We start from the raw sequence: 19,870 nt of genomic DNA on the forward strand, positions 1-19,870 counted from the left end.
GTGTGTGTTCGTTTTATTGAAATATTTTGTAACCCTGTTATTTTTATGGAGCCAGTATAGTCTTGCAGGAAAATCTCTGGATTAGGAGTCAGGATGCCTGAGCTCAAGTCCTGGAACTACCATCAAGTGAGCTCTGTGATTTTTTTTTTTTTTTAAGAAAGACTTTTATCTAGTTTGGAACTTGGAGAAAAGGAGATTGTTAAAGATAGTGACTGTAATTGATGACATTACAGTAGGAGAAATGAGACATTAGTATATATTCAGTGTTCTGAATGTCATGAAAGAATGGTATGAGTTTATTTTAGGTTAGGATCAGTTTCTCTCCTGTTGCTCTTTAGTATCTGTTAATATGGAAATAATTAGAATATGAACTTACCTATTTTCTGCATTTCATCTAAAACTTTTTGCTTAGCACATTGATATGCTTTCTGCATTTGCCTTAGTATTTTGGGTTGTTGGGTGATTGAATCTTATTATGTTTCTTGATTTGTTTTATCAGAGAACTAAGAGTGGATAGTATTCTCTAGAGTAACAGTTATACTTCAGTGTATATTCAATGGAACTATTCCTTTGAATATTATACAGGTACAATGCTAACCAACCATTCCAATTTAATTATGGTTGCTGGGATTCTTTCTTTATACATTCTGTTGTAGAAATATGAAAGGTTTCTATCCTTGGGTATATAAACTTTTCTGGGAGGAGACATTTGAAGATCGGTTAAATACATTATGATTCTTTACTCCTAGATACTTCAGTGTGTGTTACTATTTCCTAAGAATAAGGATATTCTTTTGCTTGTAGAAATATGAAAGGTTTCTATCCTTGGGTATATAAACTTTTCTGGGAGGAGACATTTGAAGATCAGTTAAATACATTATGATTCTTTACTCCTAGATACTTCAGTGTGTGTTACTATTTCCTAAGAATAAGGATATTCTTTTGCTTAACAACAGTACAGTTATCAATGTCAGTGAATTAAGCATTGATAGAATATTCTGAAATTATTTTTAATACAGTTAAAAAATAATTGTATTCTACTTTTAGAAGTATTTTTAAAGCAGAAAAATTGAAAAACAACTAATAGCCAAATGAATAAAAATTGCCACTAGAAAACCTTGTTTTTAATTTGTTTTTTGTCTTTCTTACCTTTTTTCTAGATAAATATATAGTTTTTTACTAGACAAGCACTATCTGTATTTTATGTGAACATATTTTAGATGTTATTAAGATTTTTTTCTAAAACATTTTTAATGGCTCTAGAGAATTCCAGTATATGAGTAAAAGATGATTTATTTAATCAGGTTTCTGGTAAATGTTTAGATTGTATCCAGTAATTGTCTAGTATAAGTAACCTTTTGGTATACATCCTTTTGGGTAAATTTTTACAATTATATGTTTAGGATGAATTCTTAGAAATGGAATGGCTAGGTCAGGTAATATGCAGTATTTTTATTTTATTTTATTTTTTTGGCCTTCCCTCATGAATTGTGGGGCTTCCTAGGTGGTAGTATTGGTAAATAATCCACCTGCCAATGCAGAAGACTAAGAGAAGTGGGTTCAGTCCCTGGGTTGGGAAGATTTCCTGGAGAAGGGCATGGCAACTCACTCTAGTATTCTTGCCTGGAGAATCCCATGGACAGAGGAGCCTAGCAGGCTACAGTCCATTGGATCACAGAGTCGGACATGACTGAAGTGACTTAGCACATTTTTCATAGTTTGTAGAGAGTAGCTTCTGTATTCAACATCACTTAACTCCTGTGGCAGATTCCCTCAATTGCTTGTCAATTGCCCAATTGACTGTCTTTTTGGCCGACAACTCAATGCAGAATCCAAATTGAAATTCTGGCCCTTTTTTCCCAATAGTAATTTTTCTGTGACCTGAACACTTAAAGAGAGAGAAAACTCTGCACTCTTACCCACAAACTCAACATTCAGTAATTGACTGTCTCATAGTTTAAAACTGTTTAAAATGAGGGTTTAATTTAAATGTCAGGTTTAAGAATTTTCTAAATGTTGAATGCTGGTAAGCCCAGCTGGCATATTATTAAAGTGAAAGTGAAAGATGCTCAGTCGTGTCCGACTCTTTGCAACCCTATGGACTATACAGGGAATTCTCCAGGCCAGAATACTGGAGTGGGTAGCCTTTCCCTTCTCCAGGGGATCTTCCCAACCCAGGGATCCAATCCAGGTCTCCTGCATTGCAAACGAATTCTTTACCAGCTGAGCCACAAGGGAAGCCTGGTATATTATTAAAGCATATGGGTAAATCTTGTTTCTTTAATCTCATTTTGATCTTGTGATAATTAAATAAAAAGATGTAGTGTCTAAATTTTTGAAGAAAAATAATGTATTTTTCTTATATACATAGGTAAATATTGCAGGTTCAGAAATGAAACTGTGAGGATATGTAAAATAAAATTTCATTGACAGGAAATATATCTGAGTAAGGAAGGAAAACTTTACTCAAGGACAGAGCACAAGCACTGGGGGCAGTGACTAGTAGTTGGAGGTGGTAGCACTGAAGACTGAAAAACAATTTAGTATTCAGAGGAAATTTGAAAATGTGTAGTGTATTACAGAGAATTATACTTGTAGAATTGGGAGGCTTAATTGCTTAAATAACATTTCTACTTTTCAGATTTTCTAAAATAATTTTGCCTTTGTTTTATAGGCTGCAGAGATTTTTGATGATGGAAATGGGGAAACCCAAACTACATCTCCTGCCATTCCTTGGGCTGCTTTTCCTGCAGGTACTATAGAGTAACTATGAATGTTTTTCTTATTCAGTATTTTTGTCTTTCTTTTGAAAGCACCTTTCTACCTTTGCACTTTGCCTTCTTTAATCTGATAAATGGAATGACCCAAATTTAACCTAGTTTTTTGCATAACTAATATGAATTGCATAACAAATTCTGAAAATGGTGGCTTGAGGCATGATTCTAAAAATGATACCATCAGCATTGAATGGGATTAAAGTACAATTTGCATTTCCAAATTTGTTTTAGTTTTAGAAAGGTGAAATGCCAAGTAATTTTTTTAGAGTGTCCAGTTCATTAATTAAAGACTTCTTTTTCTTAATATTCTAAAAATTATTTGTTATCCCCCCACAGTATTTAAATTTAGAAATATTTCTATAGGAAAGTCATTCAAAAATATTAAGAATTAAGCCATTTAAGAAATGAAATACAAAAATAAATTCCATTATTGAGAAGTATTTTGTGGAAGACCTACTGTTCAGTATTAATATAATTCATGTCTAAATATTATTTTGTGTTTTCTTTTTTTTCTGCCAAATTATTGTAAAGTCAGGAGTCGAAGATGAAAATATTCTTTAACAGGTCTGTCTCAGATTATTAGAATTATTCATTTTACAAATATTTTTTAGTACCTTTTATGCATGAGACACTATGTGGACATGTCTTTACTTCAAGGAAAGATAAGGCAAGTGTATGTGTATATGTAATATGAAGCAGATTTGTGATTTTGGAAGAATGATGATTTTGTCATCCATTCCTTTAGCAAATGTTACTTCATGCCTCACGTGAGTCAAGTATTATCCTTGAAACTGGTTATATATCATCTATCTGGGCTTTGAAGGATGAATTTAATTTCAATAGGCAGAGATAAGAATGGAGAAAGATTTTGAAGGGAGAAAAATGCATGGAGTAAAGGTGTAAATGTGGAAAAGAGGATGGCACTGTTAGGATGCTCATTCTTGTTTGAGGGGTATAAGTGTTGTTTCCTTCGCCTCAAATTGCTCATCTTTTTCCTACTGCTGCTCTCCCCCACACCCTTAACATATAGACTCATGTTTGTTTTATGTATTGTTTTTTACTTTAATATTTCTTTTTCTGGGAAGTTTTCCCAGAGAACCTTCTCCCATCTACATGTACCTGTTTTCTGACTTTCATGTTAGACTGTAAGTTATGTAAGGGTATATCTGTTTGTTCTGTTGTTATGTTTTAAATGCTGAACATAGTACCTGGCTTGTACTTGGTCCTATAATTAAAGAAAAAAATGAGTGAATGAATGAATAAGTAACTGAATAGATGACTAGACTAGGGTGACAGCGGAGGGGGTAGGAAGACGAGATAATATATTTACATAATGGTTGAGGATTTTCAGGGTGACATTATGTATTTGTTTATTGTGAAATAGGTAGGGCAACTGCATTCTTCCCATTGTTCAGATGATGAAATGATAGCTTATGAAAGTTTTGGAGTTTGATACAGATAAATATGTTTAGGAATGAAATCTAGACTTTCAGGTTCTTATTTCAGTTTATTGTCAGTAACTCTGTTTTTTGAGAAAAGCATCAGCAGGACTGTCTGATTGCATGTACGGGCGAAGGATGAGTCAGAATTGATTTTTAAGGTTACAAGACTTGGTTCTAAAAAGGATGGTATTACCATGAAAAGAAATAGAGAATTTAAAAGAGTTGGTTTGGGACAGTATGAGGCCTTAATTAATTTGTCTTAGACATGTGTATTTCAAGTACCTAGAGTTCAGGAGAAAGGTGGACTGGAGGTCTTGGTTTGGGAGTTTTCCCACTGATATGACAGTTGAAGTTGTAGGAGATCACAGTGGGAAGCTGCGTATAGAAAGAATAGAGTTAAGTAGAGAAATTTGGATGCCCATAATTAGGGAACAGGAGGGAAAAAAGGGACCTGAGAAGTAAGGAGAGTATGGAATAGTGCAACACAGACCTCAGACATAGAACATTTCAAATGTTTTGTAAATAAAGAGTGAGTTGGCTTAGTGTGCCTAGAGATTAGTCTGCTGTAGGGCTGGCAGTCAGTTAGAGGATGATTTCCTTATAGCAACTGTGATAATTTGCCTCTGAGACTATCTGTTTTAGCCTTCAATACTGTCAGTGAAAGGAGGTACCTAGGGACTTGCATTTTTCTGTAGTATTAGCATCATTTACTTAGTGGGATCTTTTAAAATATTGGATTATATGCAGTGCTGATAATGAAATTTAAAAATTGCAGAGTAAATGAAATGCACATGTTGCTTCTTCACACAGATTATTATCTCTAGGCCCATCCCTCCTTATGGTGAGGCATCTAATTAATGATATGTGTCTATGCACTTCCTTAATCATAGGAGTTGGAGAGTGTAAGATGTGAATGAATATGAAATTATGAATCTCGTTTTTTCTTCTTGCCTTTACTTTTAGTAAAACTGTGATGAATATTGCTTCATTTCAGTAAAAGCTATTCAGTGAGAATTGGTATAGAATTTAAAGACTCAAGAGAGTTTTCTATAACAGGTTAACCTGGGGTGTCCTTTAATGCACATTAATGAAGTCTCCTTTATGTACAGTTGGGAAGGTCCCCTGGAGGGGGAAATGGCAACCCACTCCAGTATTTTTGCCTAGAGAATCCCATGGACAGAGGAGCCTGGCAGGCTATAGTCCACGGGGTCGCAAAAGTCAGACATGACTGAGCGACTGGTACCATTCTGCTATTCAGTGAGAATTGCCTCAAACATTTTCCTCTCTCCTTTGTAGCCTTACCCTCTAGCTCATCTCCCTGGCTGTTGTTTGAAGCCTACGAATCAAACTGTGATCTACATTATGTTTCTAGATGATGTCTGCTACTGTTTGCCATTGCTTCTGGTTGTCATACCTGCCTTCATCCCCTGTCTGCTCACTTGAGTCTTATTTTTCTTGTAAAATAAATACATTTCTCACTGAATTTGTTCCATTTCTCATAATTGCTTTTTGGTCTGAGCTGTATCATTTTTTTTCTCTTATTTCCTTGGCCCTTGGCATATACCAATTTGTGCCTTTTAAAATTTATAAATAATAAAAATTTAATAAATAATAAATATGGTAAATTTGACATTATATGCATTTAACCACAATTTTAAAAAAGAACTGACTCCTTTGAAAAGACTGATGCTGGGAAAGATTGAAGGCAGGAGGAGAAGGGGATGACAGAGGATGAGATGGTTGGAGGACATCACTGACTCAATGGACATGAGTTTGAGTAAACTCCAGGAGTTGGTGATGGACAGGGAGGCCTGGCATGCTGCAGTCCAGGGGATCGCAAAGAGTCAGACACGACTGAGCGGCTGAACTGAACTGAATTAATGATTTATCGGAATATATTTGATCTACAGTGTTGTGTTAGTGTCTGCTGGACAGCAAAGCACATCAGTTATACATGTACATGTTGATATATCCACTCTCTGAGATTCTGTTCCCATAGAAGTCATTGCAGAGTAGTGAAGAGAGCTTCCTGTGGTATACAGTAGGTTCTTATTACTTACCTGGTTTATGTATAGTAGTGCATATATGTCAATCCCAGTTTCCCAATTTGTCCCTTCCCCCACCATATTAATGAGTTTTGTGTCCAACTTAGTATTTTTAGTTATATTCATATTGTTGTGCAACTAATCTCTAGAACTTTTTCACTTGTAAAACTGAAACTCTTTAGCCATTAAACAGTAACTACCCAATTTCCCCTCCCCACAGCCTCTGTGAACTCCCATTCTACTTTCTATCTCTATGGATTTGACTACTCTGGATATCTCATATAAATAGAATCATCCAGTATTTTCCTTTTTGTGACCAGTTTATTTTACTTTAGCATGATACATTCTCAAGTTTCATCCATGTAGTAGCATGCATCAGAATTTCCCGCCTTTCTAAGCCTAAATAATATTCCAGTGTATGTACAGACTACATTTTGTTTATGTGTTCATTTGTCCATGGACACTTAAGTTGCTTCCTTTGGCTATTGTAAATAATGCTGCCTTAGACATTGGTGTACTAATTTGTACTTTTAAAAGTATTAGTTATTCAATATGACATTCATCTCTGCATGTCTACTTTAGTCTAAGCCTTGGAGGGCAGGGATTATGTGTTAAAGTTTTTTTGAATCCTAAGTACCTAGTGTAGCATTGTGCCTTGCTAATGTACAGTGCTTGGTAATTGTTTCTTGATAATGAGTAGAGCAGATTTACTTTCAAGTAACTCTTTTTGACTTTTTTAATTCTTTGAGAGTATTTAAATAGCCTGTCAATCACAAGTTAAAGGAAGGCAAACTTAAGTTTTCCTTAAAAATTACAGTAATCTAGAAAAAAACACCTGGAAATCTTAGATAATTATTCAAGGATGGCTAACAAGCTGTTTCGTCTGGAGCTCAGCTAACTTTCCTGGTTATTTCCTGTTTAGACAGATAACCTGGGGATAATGATTAACAAGAGTAGCCACAGATTCTCAGAAAGTGAACAGCTATTTAGTTGTTTTTTATTCTGATTTTTTCCCCCGGTCCTACAGTGTGTTGGCAGGTAACAGTAGAGGACAGCAGCAGTTAGGCTAAATTTTAGTTCAAAATAGTAGGAGTATAGAAACAATAATAACAGTATCCAGTTCTTTTACCTCCTTTTAAAAATATTATTTTTTCTAACATTTTCCCAAAGAAAAGTCATTCCAGATTTTGCATATCATAAGATACCAGTAAGTTTTTGAATTGGCTTCTTTTTTTTTTTTTTTTTAGTTGTCTTCTTTTAAGAACTATATTTTTAGAAAAACAGTTTTTTTGGCTGAGAAATCTATTGTTTCAGAATCATTTTTGAGCAATTAACTGTCTTTTGTAAATTTTTATAAGACTGGTAACACTGCTTTTTAGAAAAGTAACTTTTTGAAATGAATGTCTATCTTTTGATGTACATATGTTTGTGTTCCTTTATACACATGCAAATGTGTGTTCCTTTATACAAATACAAATGCAAATGCACACACACACACACACACACACACACACACACACGTAGACATATACTCCACTTTTACCTTCATTACAAATTATCTTTCCTACCATAGTCTTCTGAAGGAAGGATTCTATCTTTACTTGACCTTGCAAATTCTGAGAACATTAGACTGTTAGTCTTAGTTTGGCTTTTGTATATTTTTGATTATGTTTTCTGAATTCAGCATACTCAAAGTTACAGAATCCATGTTTATTTAAGTTAATTATTTAACTTGTTCATTCATTCGCTAATACACTTATTTATCACATGTTTGAAAATATACTGTATATCTGACACAAAGTGCCATGTGCCGTGGACCAACTTATGCCACTTTCAGTGATACCATATGAAAAGAGTCATCTCAAATGACGAGATGTTCCATGAAATGTAATGTTAGTACTGGCAAGTGCTTTTATCAATAACTTTAGCTTCAAATCTATGATAGAGGTTGCATGAAAAGTATATTAAGTCAGAAAGTATCATCATGATGCCATTGTATTCAGTGTGGGTGGTGCTGTTTTAAAGGCAGCGCTTTTTTACTTTTAACCGTATAAATGTAAATTGCATAGAAGGCAAGGTCCAAGGCAAAACCTTGAATACTGTCCTTTCCAATATATTTCCAAGTTCCTTACAGCACTACACAGACCACATTAGAATGCACTGACCATCAAAGGTAAAAGCACATGGTCCAGATAGATACTTTAATCCAAATTAGCTCCTTCAAAACAGCTTATATAGGAAACAACTAAACTGTCTTTCACAAGCCGACCCTTTATAAGGAGTAATGGGAGTTGGATCAGCAGATGTTGAACCGAGTAACTTAGATGTGGTTCACTTTGCATCTGGAGCTATTTGCATACAAAGCCAACAGGAAAGTTCAAGCATTTTTCTCAAGACATTGGCAGAAAGAAACCTGGAAGACAGATGCCTTTTTGATTTCATGGTTCAGTTTTTCCGTTCTCCATTCTCCTGGCCAGGAAAACCTAGGACAACAAATCGATCCTTTTATTAATATCCCATTACTCTCCTTGCTAACCCTGTTTTTCCAGTAGAATCTGTGTTACACATCTATAAGAACTCAGAACCTGAGTCCACACATTTTTTGTTTGAGAAAAAGTTGTGATATTTTCCTTCAGATTAATTTGTGGTTTGCACACAGGGATAGTAAATATTAACTGAATTCATTGGTCTGATCTATCTTTGAGGTAAAATTTGAAGGTAACTTTACATGTTCACATACTGTATTATAATAGGCAGTATTGGTGATGTTTGAAAACTTTCCATTGCTTCTGCTTTATATCCACATTGGACATTTTTTGCCAGGACATCAACTGGATTTCAATTGTAGTGTAGTAATTTTCTAATATTGTTACACTGGGTGTTTAAATGGAAGGTTGCCAGTTAGCTTCTTTTTGCTACTTTTTTTTTCTTAACTCCTAGATTTTTAACTCACCTTTATTTTGTCTGAAGTCAACCTTATAAATGAGGACTAAAATGATTAGCTTCTATAAAGGTATGAATTATTCCTGTACATATATTAGGCCTTATGTGGATTTTCAGTAGTTTATGCTTTTGTCTTCATTAATGCATATAATAGAGAATATAATAGTGATATTTATTATGACCTTGAAGATTAGGTTTGTAATGTGCTTTAGAATCCATTATCTCTGACACTGAATGAGGAGTTCTGGTTTTTGCCTTTAGCCAACTGTGTAACTTCTCTGAAAGTCACTTATTTAATCTATAAATTGAAGGGCTAGATGATATCTAAATGTTCTTCCAGAGTTTGCACTCTAAGTTTATTTCTAAATTTTTTCTGATTATAGTGTCTGTGATATGAGTAGCCTCCAGTGGCTGAATCATGATAGCTCATTTTACCTGTGTGGTCCCACTGACACAGTGCTGATCTAATTACACTGAATCTAAAAACACAGCTGTAAACCTAGAACACAGGTGTCAATGTAAAGAACTATAATACTGAAGAGAAACTTTTCTGTGCATTTTAATTATTATCAGTTATTGTTTAAGCTGATTTATTTTCTGGATTTTATGGTACAGGCTGTATCTCTTCTATCTGATTCTGAGCTTGCTTATTAAAAAGACAGTGGTTTCAGCAAAGGAAACTGTAAGGAAGATGAAAAGACAACTCTCAGAATGGGAGAAATTAATTGCAATTGAAGCAACTGACAGAGGATTAATCTCCAAAATATAAAAGCAGCTCATACAGCTCAATAACAGAAAAACAAACAACCCAACCAAAAAATGGGCAGAAGATGTCAACAGACATTTCTCCAAAGAAGCTATGCAGGTGGCTAATAAACCCATGAAAAAATGCTCAAAATTTCTTATTATTAGAGAAAAACAAATCAAAACTGCAATGAGGTGTTACCTCTGGTCAGATTCTCCATCATCAAAAAATCTAAACAATAAATGCTGGTGCGAATGTGGAGAAAACAGTGGTGGGGGGATCCTCTTGTACAGTTGATGGGAATGTTAACTGATATAACCACGATGGAGAGCAGCATGGGGATTCCTTAAAAAACTAGCAGTGTGATGCAGCAGTCCCAGTGCTGGGCATGTACCCTGTTCCGTTCACTCGCTCAGTCGTGTCCGACTCTTTGCGACCCCATGGACAGCAGCACCCTGAGAAAACCACAGTTCTGAAAGACACATGTACCCTGGTGTTCACTGCAGCACTATTTACAATAGCCAGGACATGGAAGCAACCTAGATGTCCATTGACAGATGAAGGGATAAAGAAGTTGTGGTGCATATATACAATGAAATATTGCTCAGCCATAAAAAACCAAATTTGAGTCAGTTCCAGTGAGGTAGATGAACCTCTCGCATGTTATATAGAGTGAAGTAAGTCAGAAAATAAAGAACAAATATTGTATATTAACACACACATGTGGAATCTAAAAAATAGTACTAATCTTTGTGGGGCAGCAGTGAAGACACAGACACAGAGACCAGACTTGTGGACACAGTGGAGTCTGGAGAGGTCAGGACGTGTTGAGTGTCCCATTGAAACATACCTACCGTGCGTAGAATTAGCCAGTGCATACTTGCCGTAGGACATGCAGGGGGCTCGGTGTGGTGCCCTGCCATAGCCTGGAGGGGTGGGATGGGGTGGGAGAAGGTTCTAGTGGGAGGGGACATATGTATACCTGTGGCTGATTCATGTTGATGAATGGCAGAAACCATCACAATATTGTAAAGCAGTCCAGTTCAGTTCAATTCAGTTGCTCAGTCGTGTCTGACTCTTTGCGACTCCATGGATTGCAGCACACCAGGCCTCCCTGTCCATCACCAACACCCGGAGTTTACTCAAACTCATGTCCATTGAGTCGGTAATGCCATCCAACCATCTCATCCTCTGTCGTCCTCTTCTCTTCCTGAATTCAATCTTTCCCAGCATCATGGTCTTTTCCAGTCAGTCAGTTCTTCCCATCAGGTGGCCAAATTATTGGAGTTTCAGCTTTGGAATCAGTCCTTCCAATAAATATTGAGGACTGATTTCCTTTAGGATGGACTGGTTGGATCTTCTTGAAATCCAAGGAACTCTCAAGAGTCATGCTGTGTATAAAGCAATTACCTCCAATTAAAAAAAAAATGAAGAAAAAGAAGAAAAAATAATGGTTTGATTTTTAGAGTATTATAGAATACACGTAAAAATGTTTTTAATATAGCTTTGTAGAAATTTTTTCCACATTATTAAAAATGATGAAGGCTTGGTAGTGACTCTCTTCTCTGTAAGATAAAGGTAGTGTTCTGACTCTTGATGACAGTGCTGAATTGGCCAACAGCAATAGCAACCAAAACTTAGGCTCTGTCTGGCTCAGTAACACTAGAAGTCCTTGTCAAATGTTCTTACACGAATATGTACATTTCCTTATAGCTCTTCTACATTACACTCATTGACTCAGAAAGTAAACTTTAATTGTTTGTGACAGATAGGGAGACATACACATATGTGGTACAAAATGCATGAAATAAAAGGGAAATAATGTTAAAGATACACAGTGAGCATTTCTTTTTTGCTAGTCCCCTAGTTCCACGCCCTTGATATAACTTATTTATACTTTCTTTTGAAACCCTCCAGGTATCTGCCAGGCATATAAAATGTGAATGTATCCTTCTCTCTTGAGATAGGCATAGCATACTGTACATACTGTATGTACATGCTAACACCTCCTGCTTTTTTCCCCACACCAGGAAATTTTGCTACAGGAGTACTTGTTGATCTTCCAGATTCTTGTTAGTAGTTGCATAACACGCTTTTGCATGGATGTGGCATTATAAACATAACCAGTTATTTTACTGTCAGTTTTTTGCTGTTACAAGTAGCCCTGGAGTGAATTTTCTTGTATGTATTTTCGCTGAAGCTGTTTTAATTTAGCTGATAATATTATATTGTTCATGTGTCTTAATGGAAATATTAATTAAAATTAACATTTCATTTGTTAATTTTACTAATATGAGCAGAAGGCAAACATTCTCTTACTCTAAATAATGTCAAATTTTATACTTATGTGGCTATACCTAAGAAAATGTTGGTCACAGTGGTTACATAAAATGACCACACTCATGGTAATTTTATGAGTATGTGCTTAGTCGCCCAGTTGTGTCCAACTCTTTGCCACTCCATGGACTGTAGCCTGCCAGTCTCCTCTGTCCATGGGATTCTCCAGGCAAGAATACTGGAGTGGGTAGCCATTGCCTTCTCCCGGGGAGCTTCCTGACCCAGAGATCGAACCCAGGTCTCCTACACTACAGGCGGATTCTTTACCACCTGAGCCACCTGGGGGGTGGCAGTATTTTTTAATGTGTCAAATAATGTTTATTGCAACACTGTTTATAATAGCTTAACCTATTCTTGCCTGGGAAATTCTACGGAAAGAGGACCCTGGTGGACTGTAGTGCATGGGGTCACAAAGAGTCAGATACAACTTAGTGACGTTAAACAACAACAAAGCCAGTTTTCTTTGGAATTCTAAACAGTCACTAAAATTCCCCTGCAGTGCAGAAATCACAGGTTGGATCCCTGGTTTGGGAAGATCCTCTGGACAAGGAGATGGAACCCACCCTAGTATTCTTGCATGGGGAATTCCATGAATATTGGAGCCTGGTGAGCTACAGTCCATGGGGTCTCAAAGAGTCAGACAGGACTTATGACTAAACAAGAACAGGAAACAACCCACATGTCAATCACAAGGAGAAAGCTTAATATTTGGGGATAAATTTATTTGACAGACAACCACACACCTGGAGAGTTAGCAAACCACCACTGTACATAAAAACAGGAAAGAGTACCCTAAACACAGGCACTGTTTCCTCAGTGTCTTTAAGGGATCAGTCAGAAGCCTCAACTGTTCTGTAATTCACATCCTAGTGCGAAAATCTGAAGTCTACAGTGTCAGCCTCCGTTTGGAGTCCTGGAATTCTTGTTCTTCATGAAGTTGAGGGTTCTGTGTTTTGGCCAGAGAGCTAGGCTCAAGACCGGTTCATGGTGGGCCCCATGTCTGAATCTGCCAAAGGGTGGAAGTCATCATCTTTTTACTCACTCAGGACAGCGTGCAGTAGGGAGTGGGGAGTAGATTTCAGATAAAAGGGAACTGTGGATGAATGGGGTAATATGAAACTAGGAAATACTTCTGGCTTAAATTCTCTGGATGAAGGTCAGAGGCAAAGACCAAACGTGAAGCTAACAGAACTGCCTGTGTCTCTCATCCCTTCTATGCCTTTCCCCCTGGGATTCTTGTTTTAGACTCTAAGGCCTACCTCAAGCTGAAAACAATGCAATTTTCTACTGTGGGAAAATTCAAGTGGCCAAACTGAAGTTTGAGGGGCCCATGGGATCCTGACACTTGACAGGATGATTGGACCAGCATAGCCAGAGGTTCTGCTGCTGTGCCTGCTCACACCTGACTCGATGTCTTTGGACTGAGGTCTTCTCATGAACACTGTTGCTTCAGTGTTTCTTTGTGCTCACTCAGGTTGAGTTTTCAAGTACTTCTTCCTCTTTTTGAAGGTTGGGTATTTGATCTTCTCAAATAGAGTCTCCAACCCTCTGTGCTGTTCTATAGATGCTGCATTTCTGGGGATCTTCTTTGAGGAGTATCATGATTTCTTGAGATCTTTGAGTCTTCCGATCTTACTCTATTCCTGTTCCCTCCTTGTGGTTTTATGATCTGCATCCCACCCATCATCAAATACTGTAGGTTCTATGTTTAATTAAACTCGGGTATCTTTACACTTCTCTCTACTTCCCTAGTTGTGTGCGAAGTCGCTTGAGTCATGTCTGACTCTTTGTGACCCTACGGACTGTAGCCCAAAAGGCTCCTCTGTCCATGGGATTCTCCAGGCAAGAATGCTGAAGGGGGTTGCCATGCCTTTCTCCAGGGTCTCTTCCTGACCTAGGGATTGAACCTGGGTTTCCTGCATTGCAGGCAGATTCTTTACCGTTGAGCCACTGGGGAAGCCCATTTTCCTAGTTACTGCCCCAGTCAAAGGTCCCATCCTGTCTTTCTGAGATGACTTCAGGAGTTTTTTTTCCCACTCTTAAATCTCTCACCACTTTTAAGTGGCACCCAGAGGTATGGGCTCCAGTGAATACTCGTAAGTAAATCTTGGCTATATGTGGAATTTGATTTTAAAGTTTAGAAATGTTTGGGTTTTTTTTTAATCTTTGTGGATTCCTGAATTATTGCTGTTGCTGTTCAGTTTCTAAGTCATGTCTGATCTTTGCAACCCCATTGACTGCAGCACGCCAGGTTTCCCTGTCCTTGACTGTCTCCCTAAGTTTGGTTAGATTCATGTCCATTGAGTTGGTGATGCTATCTAACCATCTCATCCTCCGCCACCCTCTTTCCCTTTTGCCCTCAATCTTTCTGAGTATCAGGGTCTTTTCCAGTGAGTTAGCTCTTTGCATTAGGTGGCCAAAGTATTGGACTCTCAACTTTAGCAACAGTTCTTCCAATGAATATTCAGGGTTGCTTTCTATCAGGATTAACTGGTTTGATCTCCTGGCAGTCCAAGAGTCTCGAATCTCCTCCAGCACCACAATTTGAAGGCATAAATTCTTTGGCACTTAGCCTTCTTTACAGTCCAGCTGTCACATTCATACATGATTACTGGAAAAACCATAGCTTTGACTATATGTTGTTGGCAAAGTGATGTCTTTGCTTCTTAATACATTGTCTAGGTTTGTCATAGCTGTCCTTCCAAGGAAAAAGCATCTTTTAATTTCATGGCCGCACTCACCATTCACAGTAATTTTGGAGCCCAGGAAAGGAAAATCTGTCAATGCTTTCACTTTTTCCCCTTCTATTTGCCATGAAGTGATGGAATTGGATGCCATGATCTTAGCTTTTTGAATGTTGAGTTTTAAGCCAGCTTTTTCACTCTTTTTTTTTCACCCTCTTCAAAAGGCTCTTTAGTTCCTCTTCACTTGCCCTTAGAGTAGTGTTATCTGCATGTCTGGGGTTGTTGATATTTCTCCTGGCAATCTTGATCCCAGCTTGTGAGTCATCCAGCCTGACGTTTTTCATGATGTACTCTGCCTATACATTAAATAAACTGAGTGACAATATGCAGTCTTGCTCTACTCTTTTCCCAATTTTGAACTAGTCAGTTTTTCCATGTAAGGTTTTAACTGTTGCTTTTTGACCCACAAACAGGTTTTTCAGATACCTACTTTCCAATAATTTTGGAAATAGTGGTTAGTTCTAGGACTTTTTTGATGAATTCTTTACCCATGTATTCTACTACTTGATGCCTGGTCGTTGCTAATTTCCCTGAAAGCAAAAAAAAAAAAAAAATTGACATGAAAAATTAGGGAAATGGATTTTTGTTTGCTAGATTCTAGCAATTAGAGTATATAATTGTATGTTTAATATATTTTGGAGTCCTGTATCATCACCGTAATATGGCCTAATTAAATATGATAATGTCAGATGTGCTGGTATTGCCTTTTCTTACGCCCATATACTATGTAAATCATAATTTATGTCCCTTGATTATATAGGAACATTTGGTATGTTTTTATTAATTGAATATTTTATATATACATATATAGATACATGATTCTTAAAATTTTTGAGTTATGTTTCTTTAGAAAGAGAAGGCATTGTTATTGGTCAAGAAAGTCCTGTTTAGAGGTTTGGTTTTTTTTTTTTTCCATTTATTTTTATTAGCTGGAGGCTAATTACTTTACAATATTGTAGTGGTTTTTGCCATACATTGACATGAATCAGCCATGGATTTACCTGATGTCATTTTGGATTAATTGGGTGTAAACCAAAGAGATAATATGTTTCCTGGGTTTTCTTATGTTTAAAGTGAACTAAATATACAATCATTTTTACCAAGTGTTTGATGAAAATAACTGGAGCTTCCTTGTAGCTCAAATGGTAAAGAATCAGCCTGCCGTGCAGGAGACCTGGGTTCAGTCTCTGGGTTGGGAGGATCCTCTGGAGAAGGGAATGGCAATCCGCTCTAGTCTTCTTTCTGGAGAATCCCATGGACGGAGGAGCCTGGCAAGCTACAGTCGTGGGGTCATAAAGAGTTGGACACAACTGAGCGACTAACATGCACATGCAATGAAAATAAATAGTGTGTTCTTTCTCTTGAGGAGATGGATATGAATCTGTGAATTTTTTACTTCTGAAAAGTGATTCACATTTTCATGTTTCTATTGTACCATTTGTATAGTTTTTTAATGTAGCTCATAAAATGTTAAACAGCTGGGCTGAGGGATAGATTGTGATTTTTGCTTTATTTGCTTTATTCTCTTAGGTTTCTGAGTCTGAATCAGTCTTCTTGGGGCAATTGGATTTTAAAGTTTTCACAGAAGGGCAGTGTTTTTAGAAAGAAATATAGAAGTTTAACTGGTCAAATTTGGTTTAGAAAAGGTCTTCATTGTTTTGTTTATTGAAATTATTGGCTAAGACTTCTTTGTGGATTAAAACAAATCTGACATGACAGAGTCCATACTATAAACTTTTATCATTTGTCTGTAGAAATTTATATGTATATTTTTATAGGTTAATATATAGTTCATGTGTAATTTAGAGAAATTTCAGCTTTTTGTTTTTAGATTTTTAATTTTATAATTATGTTTTACTTACCTGCCAAGATTTACAGGAAATTGAATTTCAAAGATATGCTATTAGTTTTCCTAAAGGCTAATTGAAGCCATATTTCATAAGCTCATAACATATACTGATATATTTACAGATTTAGTAAGTAATATAAACCTTTCTATTTAAGACCATGTAAAGTGTACATTAAAATTAATAAATGTTTTAGAACTAAAAAAGCTTTATGTTCAAATATATTTTTACAAGAAGATGCCACAAACTCACTTTCTTCATAGTAATTGAAAATTTTAAAGATTTATAAGTGACTTACTATAATAAAGGGAATTTCTAATATTCATCATGAGTGCTATAAATACTACTTTGTCAGCTAGGTTCAAATTTTTTTTTAATGGAGTAATCTGTTTCTGGTATGACAGATGCTCTTTATTTTAGCTTTGTCTTGAAATAACATTGCCTGTTGGTTAATCCAGTTACTTAACTTTAGCAAAACCTGAACAGAGCTGCATTGCTAAGTGCTGTTGGCTAAGTTCTTCTGTTTTATGCATCAGCCCCTTTGTTGTTTTCACTTCTGTCACAATAGCTTGAATTTATACAGCATTTCATATGAACTGTTATAAATATTGTCTTAGGTGGCCCCTTTGTCTTATAATTCGTCTTATATATGATTTCCAGAAGTTTTTATATAGTGGCATTCAGAACCCCTAAGTTCTTCTGTCTGACTTTCAAGGTCCACTGGTAATGACCTAACTCTGCTGACTTTTCACTCACTGTTACCCTTGACATACCAATGGTTCAGTAAAACAGAAATTACTTGCTCTTCTCGGCACATTTTCCCAGTATATTCTTGCTTCAGTTCTGTGTTTTAGTTTTGCTTTCCAGCTGAAATATTCTTCTTCATCTCTGCATGTTCAAATCACATCCTACCTTCAAGGCCTGGTTTAAATCTCTTTTTCTCCACTGAGTTTTCCTCACTCAGCGTTTTCAGCCCGCCTCAGTTCTTCCCAAATCTGAAAGTGACCTTTTTCTATTAATTACTGTTTTGTTTTATCTGTGCCATTTTTCTGTTAATATTCCCTTTAAGATCGATGGTTATGATGCCATGTAACCCTGGTTCTTTCCTACTTCTCTAAACTTTCCTCTTGGCTTCTTCACTTTATTATTTTCTTTCTCCCTTCCTCTTAAAAAGTGTTGTTTGGTAGGGTTTTGTTCTTGACCTTTTCATTTTTTCAGTGATGGAACCTTTTAAATGGGGACTTCCCAGGTGGCACTTGTGGTAAAGAACCCGCCTGTCAGTGCAGGAGATGTAAGAGACGTGGGTTTGTTCCCTGGGTTGGGAAGATCCCCTGGTGAAGGGCATGGCAACCCACTCCAGTATTCTTGCCTGGAGAATCCCATGGACAGAGGAGCCTGGTTGGCTATGGTCCATAGAGTTGCAAAGAGTTGAATACTACTGAAGTTACTTAGCATACAGCAATCCAAGTTTGTGCCTTTACTCTTTTGTTTTAAATTAAAATTTTTAAAACATTTATTTAATTGGAGGCTAATTACTTTACAATATTGTGGTGGTTTTTGTCATACATCGACATGAATCAGCCATGGTGTACATGTGTCCCACCATCCTGAATCCTCCTCCCATCTCTCTCCTCACCCCATCCCCCTGGGTTGTCCCAGAGCACCAACTTTGGATGCCCTGCTTCATGCATCGAATTTGCACTGGTCATCTGTTTTACGTATGGTAATATACGTGTTTCAATGCTATTGTCTCATCTTGTCCCACCCTCACCTTCTCCCACATAGTCCAAAAGTCTGTTCTTTATATCTGTGTCTCTTTTGCTATCTTGCATATAGGGTCATCGTTACTGTCTTTCTAAATTCCATATATATGCGTTAAGACACTGTGTTGGTATTTCTCTTTCTGGCTTACTTCACTCTGTATGATAGGCTCCAGTTTCATCCACCTCATTAGAACTGACTCAAATGCATTCTTTCTTATAGCTGAGTAATATTCCATTGTGTATATGTACCACAACTTCCTTATCTGTTCATCTGTCGATGGACATCTAGGTTGCTTCCATGTCCTAGCTATTGTAAACAGTGCTGCGATGAACATTGGGGTACATGTGTCTCTTTCAATTCTGGTTTCCTTGGTGTATATGCTCAGCAGTGGGATATCTGGGTCATATGGCAGTTCTATTTCCAGTTTTTTAAGGAATCTCCACACTGTTCTCCATAGTGGCTGTACTAGTTTGCATTCACACCAACAGCATTCACCCTCTCCAGCATTTATTGTTTGTAGACTTTGTGATGGCAGCCATTCTGACCAGCATGAGATGGGTACCTCATTGTGGTTTTGAGTTGCATTTCTCTGATAATGAGTCATGTTGAGCATCGTTTCACGTGTTTGTTAGCCATCTGTATGTCTTCTTTGGAGAAATGTCTCTTTAGTTCTTTGGCACATTTTTTAATTGGGTTGTTTATTTTTCTGGTATTGAGCTGCATGAGTTGCTTGTATATTTTGTAGTTTAATTCTTTGTCAGTTGCTTTGTTTGCTATTATTTTCTCTTATTCTGAAGTCTGCCTTTTCAGCTTGCTTATAGTTTCCTTCATTGTGCAAAAGCTTTTAAGTTTAATTAGATCCCATTTGTTTATTTTTGTTTTTATTTCCATTACTCTGGGAGGTGGATCATAGAGGATCTTGCTGTAATTTATATCAGAGAGTGTTCTGCCTTTGTTTTCCTCTAAGAGTTTTATAGTTTCTGGTCTTACATTTAGATCTTCAATTCATTTTGAGTTCATTTTTGTGATGGTGTTAGAAAGTGTTCTAGTTTCATTCTTTTACAGGTGGTTGACCAGCACCACTTGTTGAAGAGATTGTCTTTTCTCCATTGTATATTTTTGCCTCCTTACTTAGCAGACAGCACATCCAAGTTTGTGCCTTTACTCTTTTGTTTTAAATTAATTTTTTTTTAAGCTGGAGGATAACTGCTTTACAATGTTGTGTT

The 19,870-nt window shown here is 36.6% G+C and overlaps 1 protein-coding gene across 4 annotated transcripts in view; it reads left to right on the top strand.

The window, feature by feature from the left end:
• Positions 1-19,870, top strand: part of CCDC91 (coiled-coil domain containing 91) — a 371,982-nt gene that overhangs the window by 86,810 nt on the left and 265,302 nt on the right. For all 4 annotated transcript variants that reach the window (XM_043880595.1, XM_043880597.1, XM_043880594.1 and 1 more), the window contains one exon: positions 2,675-2,753. In XM_043880595.1, the coding sequence (XP_043736530.1) occupies positions 2,675-2,753 (79 nt within the window). The remainder of the gene's footprint in view (positions 1-2,674; positions 2,754-19,870) is intronic.

This window comes from Cervus elaphus, chromosome 22 (assembly GCF_910594005.1).
Source record: "Cervus elaphus chromosome 22, mCerEla1.1, whole genome shotgun sequence".
NCBI classification, from domain to species: Eukaryota; Metazoa; Chordata; class Mammalia; order Artiodactyla; family Cervidae; genus Cervus; species Cervus elaphus.